The 15,222-nt window shown below is 35.1% G+C and overlaps 1 protein-coding gene across 2 annotated transcripts in view; it reads left to right on the top strand.

Annotated features, from left to right (window-relative positions):
* Nucleotides 1-15,222, top strand: part of Xrcc4 (X-ray repair cross complementing 4) — a 296,572-nt gene that overhangs the window by 138,153 nt on the left and 143,197 nt on the right. For both annotated transcript variants that reach the window (XM_059276447.1, XM_059276448.1), the window contains exons 4-6: nucleotides 6,005-6,171; nucleotides 12,816-12,968; nucleotides 14,420-14,511. In XM_059276447.1, coding sequence (XP_059132430.1) covers nucleotides 6,005-6,171; nucleotides 12,816-12,968; nucleotides 14,420-14,511 — 412 coding nt within the window. The remainder of the gene's footprint in view (nucleotides 1-6,004; nucleotides 6,172-12,815; nucleotides 12,969-14,419; nucleotides 14,512-15,222) is intronic.

Raw genomic sequence — 15,222 nt, forward strand, 5'->3', positions numbered from 1 at the left:
ATAGGCAATGGCAAATTTAATTAAAGGAAATAAAAATAACTGTTTGAATTAGGGTCTTACTTTGCTAGTCCAAGCTGGCCTGAATTTACTCTGTAGCTAAAGATGGCCTTGAACTCATTAAAAATTCAATAGTTTTCTGTCCTCAGCCTCCCATGTGCTGGCTTTATAGTTATGAGCCTAAATTGATGATGTTATAGTTTGAATTTGAAATACAGGCCACACAGGATGGCTTGATTGTTAGTTAATAGGCTTTTGGAAAATGATGAATTCATTCTGAGGGCTCTGGTCTAATCAGTGATCAGTGACTTTATGGGTTTATGATACAGTGTCATTATTGGTCAATTGTAGAAAGTAGGAGGGTAGGGCCTGGTAGGAGGAAGTAGGTCACTGACATGTGTGCCCTGGAAGATGTATCTTTCTCTGTATCTCCTCCCTGCCTCCCATCCATTCTGAGTTGAGCTATTGTTCTGTCCATGCTCAGCACCATGATGAGCTGTTTCACCAGAGACCAAGAAGCAGTGGAGTGGAATGACCGTAGGCTCAAACCTCTGACTGTGAGCCAAAGTAAATCATTGCTCCTTTACAATGTTTGTTATGGGAACTTGTGCCTTTCATAAGAAAGTGACTAACATATAAAAAATAATGGTTCAGAATGGAGGAAATCAATTTTATAGCCCTCTATATCCATGAAGAAAAATAAAGCCTTCCTAAATGAGGTGGCTTCTTTTCAGATATTTGGTCACTGTGGCAAGAACAGTAACTATTATACCGTAGGTGTGCTGTCTTTTTAATATCTCATTTTGTTTACTCCTTGAAACTCATGGGAGACTGCTTCTTGTTGCCATCTGGCCACACATCTGACTGGCTCCGGTGCCAAAGGAGCTGATTGCTGTCTCTCACTTCTCTCTCTCCATTCTCCTCTATTATTAACTGGGGGCCTCCTGCCCAGCCAGTGGACTACGTACTTCAGGGTGAGTCCTCTTTCCTCAGCTAATCATCTCTGGGAGCGTCTTCATGTATGTGCCCATACATGTGCCTCACTAATGACCTGACATTCTTTTAATCCAATCAAAATGATACTGGCCTTTAACCATCACAGTGGTTGTAGTAGATGGGTTTCTGCTTGTATGTATTCCCGCAACTAAGAACTAAAAAAAAATTGGGAAAAAAAATTCCATCTGAAGTGAAACTTCACTGACTTTATCTTCTCTACATAATATATTATACTATCTCCTTCCATTCCTTTTATATTTTATATTTTGTTAAGTATTATAACAATTGCAATTTTAAGTATGCAGAAGGATATATGCATATACAAACACACCCTTCATATAAGTCATGTGATCATATGCTCTTGGTATCTCAGAGTAGTCCTTGAACCATGGATACTGAGGAGGTGACTTTAGTTTGTAATTCACGTTGTAAATTACTCTTCATTATAGAATGATTCAAATTAATGATTCTCAAAGCAAACCATATTCTTAGCACTTTAAACTACTCACTTTATTAACCATGATGACATAAAAAAGCATTACATGTTGCAGGCGTAGAACCTAGTGGGTAGGGAGATGAGCAGCTTCATGTGGAGCCAACTTAGTGTATTTTATTTTATTTTTTGGTAGTTACTGTAGTTGATTTTTATTTTGTATTTTTCTGACAAGTAAAAAAATGTCTTGGTGATATGCTTATCAAAACTCAATAGTAAAACAACAACAAAAAAATTGTTTTCTTTTTAAAAATTTATTATTTGAATTTTTTTCATGCAATATATTTTGATCATGTTTTTTCTCATAGCCTTACTTTCCCCAGATTTTCCCCGTCTCCCTGCCCACTGTATTTCACATTATTTCTCTGTCTAAATAAAAAAATCAAAGCAAAAAGCACACAAAAGACATGGAATCTATTCTGGTTGGCCAGCTACTCCTGGGCATGGCTTATGTCTCAGCATGTGGTAGATATGGCCAGTTTTACTCCATTGAAGAAAACTGATTTTCCTTTTCTTACCTGGCATCAATTGTAAATGACTTCTTAGTAAGGGATATGTGTTGTCATTATAGGTATGTGCTTTAGTGCCTAGTGGATGTTTTCTATTTTTTTCCTTTGGCATTTCATACTTGTAAGCAATGTATTTTGTTGTTGCTATGTTTTGTTTTGTTTTTCTGAGATAAGGACTCAGTAGATAGACCAAACTATCCTGGAGCTCACTATGTAGACCAGGCCTACCTTGAACTTACAGAGATCCTTCTGCCCCTGCTTCTAGGATTAAAGGCATGCACCATGCCTGGCCCTAAACAGTGTGATTTGATCTTATCCACATCCACATCCTCATCCCACATTCCATCTTCTCTCATGTCATCCTCACAACTTCATGCCTTTTAGTGTTTGTAACACACTGAATCTGAAAGTTAGTACCACCCTGTGGCAGCATGTTCCTATATGATGTGATGAGGAGGTGGCAACAGGAAGATCACAAGTTTGAGGCCAGCTTGGGCTATACCAGCTAAAGAATTTTAAATTGGTGCAACAATATAATATAGCTTTTGTGTGGACTTCTTATTTTTAAATGGTACTAAGTCCCCAGTTTTCCTGTGCTCACAGGGCAGTGTGAGCTTCATGTAGAGCTAGACCATGGGAATGTTTTCCTCTCAGGCTCCAGAGGAGGAGACTCTTATGAAATCTCATCCCTGCACCTTTGGCTGGAGAAGAGCTCTTCTTGCCCTGGCTCTGAGCTCTGTGTATAGGGAGACCAAACCTTCCCACTGAGAAGTCAAACAGTGATTAAAATGGGTACTCCAAGGAAATCTGATCTATGTCTTTCATGCCCAGATACTTGTCTTTTATTACATTTTATTCCTGGGGATAACTGATGTTCATACCTTTCAAAGCACCAGAAACAATGAAGGCAATCCATAGCCAGAAATTGTTTACTCCGAAGGAGAAGTGATACTTTCAGTTTATTTCCAACATTATAATTAATTAAAGAATAAATTAAGATTTTTTTTTATTATTTGAAAAAGAGAACATGAAGTTGAGGTGGGTTTTATGGGTTTATCTGGGAGAAGTTAGGAATGAGGGATGAATATAAAAACCACTATATTCATATATGATAACTTTTTTTTAATATTTGAGAAATATTTTGACAAACGTTGATTTAGAATTTTTTTCCTCCTAAGACATAATGTATTATTATGTTTTTGTTTCTACATTAGTACTTTATAGATTGCTTTATTCACATCTAAGTGTGGGCACATTCTCTGTACACTTGACATTTTGAAAGTCTCCCAATGATGAAAACCTTTCTTCTCTACAATGCACACGTTTCTCAACACAGTGACAACTGTACTATGAAGAAGATGCCAAGCCCCTTTGTGGATGTGTATTCTGTTGACAGTGTCCTGTGTTGTTGAAAATGAAAGTAAACTTAGCTTTTCTCTTGCCTTATATAATCTCATAGGGTGGTATTGCAGAGATGACCTTTAACTTTCGGTGTGTTTATACTCAGAGAAGCTTCAAAAGGAACATGTTCAAATTTATTTCCAATTCATATGTTCTTCATGTCATTAAAATAGTCTTTTTTAAACTTTTACCCTTGTTACATGGACTCATCTTTCATTACATGAAAAATTTCAAATGCTTTTGACCATTTGATTAAAAGTTTAAAACAAGTAATTAGATCAGATACAGCAGTCTCAAATAATTTAGATTTCTACTCTTTCCAAATGTGTTTTTGTTAAATGTTTCTTAAATTGTTTAATTTAATCCAAGCAAATGAGTTCCTTTCAAATGGGTACACTCATTGAAATAAAGGAAATTATTTTGTTCATCTGATACCATTTTAACTTTTTAAAGAGCCTGTAAAAGATGAGATAAAACAGAGGAGTAAGTGAATATTATGAGCAGGTCAGGCTTAAAAATAGTAATTAGTATATATATATATATATAAAACCATATTTTGTGGTTAGTAATATAATACTTAATCCTCTAACTTGTGTTTATAATCTCAAAGTCTATAAATATTTCTTTTAGTTTCATTTTCTGTTGCTGTTACAAAATGCCCCGAGAAAGAAACTTAGAGGAGAAAGTTTATTTCAGTTCACAATTCTGGGTGACAGTCTATTGTAGTGGAAAACCACCACAGTGCCAGTCACTTGAGAGAGCTGCCTGATCTCTGTCCACAGTCACTAGGAGGAAGAGTAGTGCATACATGCTGTGCTCTTTTTATCAGTTGTTTTACTATCCATGAATCCCTCCCTGCGCAGGCACCACTACAGTGCATGACCCCATAGACCTATCTTCAGGCCAGCCTGATCTAGCCAGCCATTGAGACACTCTTCTCAAGTGCTTCTGGACTGTGTCATGTTGACAGTTAAAAGCAAACATCATAATAGTGATGTTTCTTTATTTATTAAATGAGTATAAGTGTTTCTCAACATCTAAGATTCATGTTTTAAACTTTTTGTCATAATTTCCATGATGTTAAACTGTCTTCTAACCATATGTTCTGTCTGAACACTTAAATTAGGAAATATTTATCTAGAAAAGTTCACCTTTTGGAGTTACATATCCAAGTGATAGTACATTAAAGGAAGTTACTGAAGTTATTGGTTGCCATATAGATTATAGGCTTTGGATTTCTGTATTAATGACTTCTAGCTGGGTTATTTTTGTTTTATAGATTTTATGATATGCTTTTGTCTCAATTCTCAACTTGAAAAAATGATGTATTTTGGATATATTTTTATTAAATACATAAAATACTAGAAAGTAGTGATCTAGGAGCAAAAAAATTGAACAAGTCACTTTTTGATGGAGATGACAGGAAACGTATAGATAACTAGCCTGTGTGTTCGTTTATAACTAACACTTGTATTGTAATAATTTATTCTGAAGTTCCCTCCTAATGCTATTTTAAGATTCTCACCTTTTACAAAAGTATTCAAGTTGTCATTTGATGCGTGAATATAATTAGTCTTATCAATAAAAACCAGGAGTCAGATACTGGGGTAGTAACCTGAAAGATCAGAGAAGCAGAGCAGCAGCCACCAGTGACTTCTTACCTCTCAGATCCTCAGACTGAAAGGGGCCAAGATCCTGTCTCTGCCCCCTGAGTGCTGGGATTAAAGGCCTGAGCCACCACCCCCTGGCCTCTATGGTTAAGTAGTGGCTAGCTCCACCCTGTTGATCTCCAGCAAGCCTTTGTCAGAACTCAAACAAAATGTCACAAACTGTCATTTAATATTATTATTGTAAGCAAATCATAGTCTTTAAATAAAAAGGTAATTCCTTTGTAGTTTTCCCAGGTTATCTTTTTCTTGAAATTCTATTTTTCTTTTTACTATTACCAATTGGATATTTAACCATTTAACTTTTTTTTTTTTTTTTTTTTTTGGTTTTTCGAGTCAGGGTTTCTCTGTGTAGCTTTGTGCCTGTCCTGGAACTCACTTGGTAGCCCAGGCTGGCCTCAAACTCACAGAGATCCGCCTGGCTCTGCCTCCTGAGTGCTGGGATTAAAGGCGTGCGCCACCACCGCCCGGCCCATTTAACTTTTAACTATTACCAATACTAGATATTTCTTCAGTGGTACCTTATATATGAATCATTCCAATAGTTGTAGTACAAATATATCCATTTATTTTAATAATACGTGGGTTAAAAATTGTAATGTGTAACATGTTCCCTGATGCTCAGCAGAGTAAGATAAACTTGTGCTTTGTAAACAGATGGTGAGGCATGTCTAAGAGCAGATATATTACTTTCTTTTCTAATAGGAAGTAAGAGACATTATTTTTAGGCTACTTATTGATTCATATGATAAATGCAATAGGAAGCTAGGGGTTGACCCGGTTTTATATTGACTGTATTGTTTGTGGTAAGTACAGTTTCCATCTCATACATTTTTCACCTCAGAAGAAAGAATGTCAAAAACTGGACTATTCGTTTGTTCAGTCTCAACAGTACTCTGAAACTGACTGTGTTTTCCTTTTCTTTCTTTCTTTTTTTTTAGTTTAGACTTGGTTCCTTCAACCTAAACAAAGTTCCAAACTCAACTGAAGTCATTAGAGAACTCATTTGTTACTGCCTGGACACCATTGCAGAAAAACAAGCCAGAAACGAGCACCTGCAGAAAGAAAATGAAAGGCTCCTGAGAGATTGGAACGATGTTCAAGGCCGGTATGTACACAGTGTGCTTGCACCAGGAAAACACTGAGTTCTTTCATTCCTGTAGACGTACGCTAATGATATATAAATTTACAACATATGTAGAACAGGCATTTTATAAAATCCCTCCCTAATTATTCCTTTACCCCATTTTATTCAACCATGTTCTTAGTGGCTGTTTTGTACAGCAGGAGAGTATTAACCATTTCAGCTCTTTTGTTGCTTGGTAGAGTCAACAAACAAGAAAGTAAGAAGTAACCGCAGATCAAGTGTCACAGCCCATTACTATATCATTAATAAAAACATTAGTCCCAGTATGGTGCCTGCTGAAAGAATATATGCTTAGTGTACACGTGGTTTGATAGAGTCACCAGCACTTGCAAAGACTAGCGGTATTTATAAGGGAAAGATTACTGTAGCTTAATTTATAGGATTAATAATTAACAAAAGGAGAGGGGAAATATAAATAAATACAGTTGACTTTTGGTTTGGAATTAGTGAATAATAACTACTTCAAATGATGTGTGTTTTGGCTCTAGTAGAGATATTTCCCTGACTGAAAATTCATGCTACAGTCATTTTTCAAAGATGAAGTAATTGTGGCTACTGAATAAGACATTAAAAAGTCTTTCATTTTCCTGGATTTGTCTCATTTTTTTAATGATGAATAAGAATGATATATTTGTTTTCAATTATTACATTTTTATGTAAATCATAATATACTCTCACCCAGTAAAATAATTTGTATCACTCTGTTACACAAAAGATGTTTGAACTATGTCATGAACACTTATATGTTCACAGAAACAAATGTGATATGTATATGCTTGTGTGTATAGTAGTGCTTGGAGTAATTACATGGTGTATATACATAATGATGTTACAAATTGTGCTATATAGTAGATTGTAAAAATCTCTCATTCAAGGTAAAGTGCATCCCATTTAAAAGTACTTGTGAACTTTTAGAGCAACTATTGTGATTGCTGTATGTGGACATTAATAAGACCTTGGAGAAGTACATATTAAAGAGTTTGATAGTTATCCACATATGTATATGAGAATGAGAGTAACTAGAAGAAGTTCTTTACAGTTAATAAAATCAATTATGGTAGCCTATATAAAATTAAATAACTAATACCCAGTTATCTTTGACTTTCACATTTTATATTAAAGGAATACTTGTATTGTCTTTTAGATCAAAATTATTTTTATATCCAGATATATAAACTAAATATATTTATTATATATTATATTATATTTATAGAATTATTTAGTTTATACATTAGGAAACTATATAGAAAATTAATGCTACAAAGCATTATTTGGAATAATATCCATAGTCTGATTATATTTTTATATTTTGTATATGAAATATATCCAATTAGAGGAGATGAACTGTGGTTTGATAAGCTACTATATCTTTATATTTAAAACTCAAAATATCCTCAGTGACAGGAAATTTGATCTATAAGTTGCCCACTAAAATGCAGACAGGGTGCTCCGCTCTTACACCAATTGCTTCACAGTGTCTGCTAATAACTGAAGAAGGCTGTCTCATTGGCATTCAGCTCCCCTTGCTTGAGCTGCAAGCACAGGGAATGAAGCTGAGCCTGGAGACAGCAACCTGTGCAGTGCAAGTGAGTGTGAGCAGGGCCTAGTCCTGGGGAGCGCGGTGCTTGATTTGTTTTCTGGGCTCTTGCATGCCAGCAACAGGCATTTCCTCTAATCTGTCTTTGCTCCAGCTATCTTTTCTGCTTTCATTACTGGGTCTGGTGTCTTCTGTGTGGCCTACTAATGTGTTGCCAGTGGATGAACCTACCAATTGAGAGAAAGGAATCCTCTTCAGAGAATTCTAGGCTCTTGTTTGTATACCTTCTTTGAGATTAGTGAATTTATATATTTCCCAAATTTGCGTTTCTTCCTTTTGAGGAGACAATGTGATGACTCTGAAGCTCTCTCCATATGGTGGTCTTGTCACAGCAGTAGTTCCTCAGGGTTCTCTTCCTACCAGCTCAGAATCCTGGAAAGTGAGCAGCTCATTGAGCACACTGGCTGCCCTGTGGCATGAGTATTGACTAAGACGTGGCTTTCAAGAGATTAGAAATAGAACATAAATGTACTGAGTCCAGAAACTGGGGACATACAGGGTAGAGACTCATCAGAAACTGGGCCCTGTTAGGAGTCCCTGTCACAGTTCACTCATCAACATAGCCTCTGGTTGTGATATGTCCATTTATGATCTGATCATTTCTTCCCACCCCACCATATCTGTAATGCAGATAAAGAAAAGAAAGAGGTAGAAAGAAGGGCACACACAAGGCAGGAGAAATTCCTTCAGAAAGTATGGTCGATGCATCTGAAATGTATTGAAATTAGGTAGGAAATAATATGAGCAAATTAAATAATGTCATTGTGTGCTTAAAAATCCCAAACTGTTTATGCTGTATTCCAGGAGATTTATATACTACCAAATTGTTTATGAAATATGTTTATATTTCCATTTTAAAGGGAAATTAAATGATAATAGAATATTGTGGGTATATTTTTAATTGAAATATATATCAATGTTGTGATCAAAAGCAAATATGAATTTCTTTAGGATGGTAGGAATAAACAAGACTTGAATGAAGAATAAGGAATTACAGGATGGATAGAAAGTGTGAACTTTAATGCATAGGACTTAGCATCTTCTTGCTATTACTGTTTAATTAAATATCATTCAATAATTGTGCTCTTTGCTCCCCTTTGAGCAAGTTTCATTACAGGGTTAGTTTTGGATATTTCAAATAAAAGGAAAATATTAGAAATTTGTATGTGAATCCTGAGGTTATTAGCTGTATTTATTTACTGGATTTCTTAATTTCAAACAATAAGTCTCAAGTTCCAGAACATGTTACTGAATAGGTCTTTTGTTTGCAGGCAGACCTCAGTTTAGAAACTCTCTGGCTTTCTTGTGAGTTATAGTTATTAAACCCTTAATAGGTGGCAGTCTTTGTGAACTGAGTGGACTGAATTAGCAAGCCCTGAAAGCGCTTTCTCTTTGTCCTTGTGCCTTCAAGGTACAATCACATTATCTACAGATGATTCAGTCTGATTTTTAAAGACCTCAGGAGATATCTTTATGTCTCCATGGCAGCCCACTAGCTTGTTTAAGAACAGTTACAGGAAACCTTTCCTTCACAGAGCCCAAGAGACAGTATGGCCATCCTCTTCCTGGCCTGGGGCCTATTCAGTCTGTGGTATCGCTCTCTTCTCCAGTTCTCAACCTTCCTGAGCCATTCTGTGCTGCTCAGATTCTCTTTTATTTTACAGCCGTGAGCTGGAGTGATCTGGGCCAGAACTCACTGTTAATACAATGATCACTACACTGTTTCTGTACTGTATACTCACGTGCATGTGCCTCTTATTTGTTCTGGACTGTCAGTGATCTGGGCCAGAACTCACTGTTAATACAATGGTCACTACACTGTTTGTGTTCTGTATACTCACATGCATGTGCCTCTTATTTGTTCTGGACTGTCAGTGATCTGGGCCAGAACCCACTGTTAATACAATGGTCACTACACTGTTTGTGTACTGTATACTCACATGCATGTGCCTCTTATTTGTTCTGGACTGTCAGTCTCTTATTTGGAATATTTTTGTGTGAAGTTTCCTTGTTTTGCTCTCTGTCTTTTTGTTTGCATACTGTTCTTAGATTGTTTTGCTACTCAGAAATATTTTCTTTTGAAGCATCAATACTTCATGTATTTAGTATTTATTTATTTGTCACTTTTTAAAATTACTGTGTTCTGGTCTAACTTCTCAAGTTCCTGATTACTGAGGTTAATGATGAAGCTTAGCATTATTGATCTATGTCATGGTCAGTTTTGAAAGGATAAGTGTCATTAGGCCTTTTCTTCTTGATGCTACTTATGGTGTCATTTGTTTGAGCCTGGCCTCAGAAAAGATCCTTGGACTAGTTGTAACCTGCTTCAGTGGTCCGTGGGTTTGTTTTATTGTCCATAGGTTAGCAGTGAGTCTCATGTCTCTCCTGGATCAATGGTCTCACCTAGTAATTCTTGCCCAATTTTTCACCAAGTAATATGTAAGGCATAGCAGATTATAACGTTACAGAAGATTGATTTTAAAGATGATGTAGGCCACAAGCTATGCATGTCTTAATTCCTAAATACTGAAAAAAAGGGTAGTACTCTGAGTCTGTTGAGAAGGTAATAACTGAGAGTAAATTTGTGTTCTATGATTGTTGATAATAATATGCTATACTATACAACTCAGCCTTTTCTGGGAGGTGTTGTCCTGTTTGATGACCAGTTGATTGCAATAAAGGCGTAAAAGTAGGGAAGGTTAACCTACATGATGCACAACTTTTTTCCCTGTAACAGAAATAATGTGACCTTTGCCAGTATAGTTGTGGTATGGTTATTCAAGTTAGTACTATTTTTATGAAAATTATATAAATTTCATTTTGATACCTTTTCAGATTTTTATGTGTTATGGAAATGATAGTTTTCATAAAGTTATAGGAATTACCTTGATAGTTTTGATAGTTAATGCATGTGCATAATCTTTCAGTCAAGAGCTTCAGGAAGGTTTATGTGAAAATTAAATGTGGAATTAAATCTAATAGATTCTAAATTAGTTGCTATTTTTAAATTTTTCTGTAAAAATTGTGATATGCATGCAATTTATTGTATTGTACATATTTATTTCTATGTGTCTAAAGTGTTTTATTATTATATATACTGAGGTTGTTTAGATATATGTATATACATATATATATTCTATTCATTTATTTCTTATGGCATTACATTAGAAAATATAATATGGAAATAAGAGAATGTACACATAACAGTTTGCATCTGAAATTGTAGATATAGTAACATACTCGTGCATAATAGGAACAATGAATGTTAGCTATATCTTTGGAAATTTGAAAGACTGAAGGGAAGGAGACATTCCTAAGAGGAGCCACAGATCATTGGTGTCTCTTATATCCAATGAGGCAAAACAAGTCCATCAAGCCACCTTTTGCCAGTGTGAAGGGTCTAAAGGGATACATGTTGTATCTCAGGCTCTTTAGGAAGTCCTCAGCCCCTTGCAGGCACACAGTGCTTCTAAAGAGTTCAGATTAGTCTCTTGACTGGTAGACCAATAGTACACAAATGGAAGGGCTAGGCCGAGAAAGGGACGTCTCCAAGGAAGAGAACTTCAAAGTGTTACGTTGCTTCTTAAACCAATGTAATGCCTGACTGGTTGGCATCTTGGAAGACTGGCTCAGAGAAGGTATAGAAGAGTATGTTGAAAAGCACAAGTACACTCTTGGGGAACATGTAAAAATCATAAATCGAGCTGGGAAAAAACCTGTCCCATTGAACTCACTTTATCTCATTAATGTGTACTGAACATCTCTGCTCGACACTGAGAGTAAAGCACTGGGTATAACACACATATTCTGTGGTCTAATGGAATGACAACCTCAGTAAAATTTATGCTAAAAGAATCTGCACTAAATAGTTCCAGAATAGCATTGTTAGATGATGCTTTTCATCTTAGAATACATTCTCTGTATTTTTAAATAGGTAGATTGTGGGACACATTAAGGGCCTATCTGAAAAGTATCCCATTTTGACAATTTCATCTCTAAGAATTTTATTGTAAGATATGCTTTATATATTTATATATATATGTACATATTTAATTATTGGGACACATGGAATACATATAAAATACCTTTAGAAACATACAGAATAAGCAGTGTTGTAAAGATAAAACAGGCAGAACTTGACTATATATAAAAGAATTCTTTCAGTGAACTAATTTGTGTTTAAATTTGTAAAATAGGAATTTATTCAAGACATGTTTATGTACACACCAGGTATATACAACTTTTACTAGTTTGCCTTCTTTCTATATCTTGGGGTATTAAGACAAATGAAATCCCTTGACAAAGCATTCCAGGAAGAATTTGAAATACAGAGAATTTTATCCTTTTTTCTTACATATCTGAAACTGAAGATATATACTTCTTGACAAATTCATCATTTCTGTATTGTCTTCTTGCAATATCAAGTGGTATAATTGAGTTCATAATATATGTGTTTCTATTTTTATTTGGGTGTGTGCATGCATATGTGGTGGGTTATAAAGACACAAATTGATAAATTATGTTCTTGTGGAATAAGTCATAGTCTGAAGACTGACAACAAATTGGCTGTATTGCTTTAATATAAAATATGCTAGTGGCTTCTATTACAGTAATATTAATGTACTAAGGAAACCGTACATTTGCTTGTTTGAAATTCTCATGAAAATATTCTTTTTTAAATAAACTGCATATGATTAAATTATTATGTTTGAACATTTAGTTTAAAAAGCTTTATTTCTATCCATTTTCATTATTCTTTGTTTTAGAACATAAATTACAAATATTAATAACTAGTATCTTCTAATTAGTTCCTTTCTCTCCTTAAAACATTTAAGTCTTTGAAAGCATGTATAAAAATGATGTTAGTTATTTTTGCTTTCAAATTTTCTTGAAATCATAAGAATGAGATTGAATATTAATGATACAAAATTAATATTGAATATTAATGATATAAAATCTACTTGACTTACAGTTTGTTCACTTGTTTGATTTTTTTTTTTTTTTTTAGATTTGAGAAATGTGTGAGTGCCAAAGAAGCCTTGGAGGCTGATCTGTATCAGAGATTTATCTTGGTGCTGAATGAGAAGAAAACAAAGATCCGAAGCTTGCATAAGTTGTTAAATGAAATCCAACAGCTGGAACAGAACATGAAACCTGAAAGGTACATCCTTTTTGCTCCCCAACACCAGCTGTAAATCTAGGGAGAATGTCTTTACAAGCTGATGGCAAGGTAGATGCCAACTTTTAGAATATGGGTTTTGTTTGTTTGTTTTGTTTGGGGGTTTTTTGATTTTTTTTTGTTGTTGTTGTTTTTTTTGTTTGTTTGTTTTTTGTTGTTGTTTTTGTAGTCTGGGTTTAGACATTCTAGCACAGGTGAGTGCATTCTCCACAAAATTTCTCCATGACTTCCATGGTATCATTTAAAGCAATCATAACCTATGAAGCTGGCATGGGGTTTGTGGTGGTTTGAAAGAAAACGGCCCTCGAAGGGAGTGGCATTATTAGGAGATGTGGCTTTATTGGAGGAAGTGTGTCACTGTGGAGATGGGCTTTGAGGGTTCATATATGTTCAAGCCATGTCCAGTGAGACCATCCACTTCCTATTGCTTCTGATCAAGATGTAGCCAGCATTATGTCTGCCTGCAGACCTCTATGTTCCCTACCATGATGGTAATGGACTAAACCTGTGAAAACTGTAAGCGAGCCACCCCAATTAAATGTTTTCCTTATAAGAGTTGCTATGGTCATGGTGTCTCTTCACAGCAATAAAAACCCTAACTAAGACAGGATTTAATTTATTTAATTCTTAGACATTATGAGCTAAGAAATATATCATTTAAGAAAACCTTGCACCTCCGCCAAGGCTGCAAGTTGGTTACACATCTGTATTCTTTACATCTAAGCAGTGTTAACTTTAGATCTAGCTAATGAATGCTAAATTCCATGGGGCATTCATGTTGTCTGATCAAAGTATGTTATTTTATTCTATTATTATCAAGTTTTTTTTTCTTTCTGTAATTATCTGTATACTTGATTCCTAAGGGAAAACATCATAGATTACAAGTGGCTAGTATAGGTTTGGATAATTTTAAGTGTTTTTAGTCATTAACTCACTTAGATTAGATTCAGTTGCCTTGAATCTGAAATGAAGCATAGGTTTTCAAATACCATAGTATAAAGAAGGTAACAGTTAATTTTAGCCATTCCAAAGTCAGGTCCTGGTCTGGCATTGAGGGCTATTTACATATGGTACTGAACAATCATATAAGATCCCTGTTCTTCATTTTGGGGAAAATTTAGTGAAATGTAGAACTGCTTTCAGATTTTTACAATGCTAAGGCCCACAGAGATTAGAAGAATAAAATGTGATAAGGTAATTAAGTAATTAATAATAGTGAACATTAAACAGCCATTTATAATTAAAATAAAACCTCTTTGTTTTATGGGACTTATCTCTAAGTGATTTTATCTAAATCACATAATTCTCTCAATATTTCTATCTGAGCAGAACCTTTTTTCCAGGAACATTTGTTTGTATTTGCTTACTGATAATGTAAACAGTTAGCCACAGGTGAACTGATGATTTCTAGTTCTGCCTTTCTCTGTTTCCAGGGAAACTGCGTGTTCTGAAAAACCAACTGACCAAGATGCAATTTATGATGGAAGTACTGATGAAGAAAGCGGAGCTTCTGAGCTGGCTACAGGTGAGAGGGTCATCCTTACCTTAAGATGTCACTTGGGCTTACTACTATAAATAGAAACCAAAGTAAAAAAATTATGATAAAAGGTTTTCTGTAAAATTGATCAAATATTTTTAGCCTAGAACTTTCAGAACATAACATTAAAGTTAATGTTCACCCTAGACTGTAGCAGTTAGCCACGGCCAGGCAAAGCAAGCAAGCACACAACCGTACACTAGGGCTGTGTTTTCACTGTTAAAGGAGGATACATAATGAGAAGGCAGGACGTCATCATGTTCAGTATCACCAGCGCGGAACTGGTTCCTTTCGTCTCTGAGATCTTGTGGAGCTGGGACTCTGGGTAGAGTTGGGTGAAGTTGAAGTCTTCCTTTCTGCTATTTTGTGGAAAGGATTAAAATGGACGGAGATAAAAGATATCTAGTTGGGCATTTATCCAGCTTTTTTTATCTTCATGGTCTTTCGCTTGTATATTATGGTTTCAGATTTTGTGATTTTTCTGTTTGTATGTGTGTCTGTGTAGGTGTGTTTCTGTGCTTCTTTGTTTTCTTTTGTTGTTGTTCTGGTTTATTTGCCTGGTTTTTTTTTTTTTTTTTTTTTTAAACCAAAGAGAGAATAAAGGCTGCAGTTGAGTGGATGGACAGATAGGGAGGATATGAGATGAGATCGAGAAGGGAAAACCTGCTTAGAATATATTGCATAAAAATTATTTTCAAT

Source organism: Peromyscus eremicus, chromosome 11, assembly GCF_949786415.1.
Source record: "Peromyscus eremicus chromosome 11, PerEre_H2_v1, whole genome shotgun sequence".
Taxonomy (NCBI): Eukaryota; Metazoa; Chordata; class Mammalia; order Rodentia; family Cricetidae; genus Peromyscus; species Peromyscus eremicus.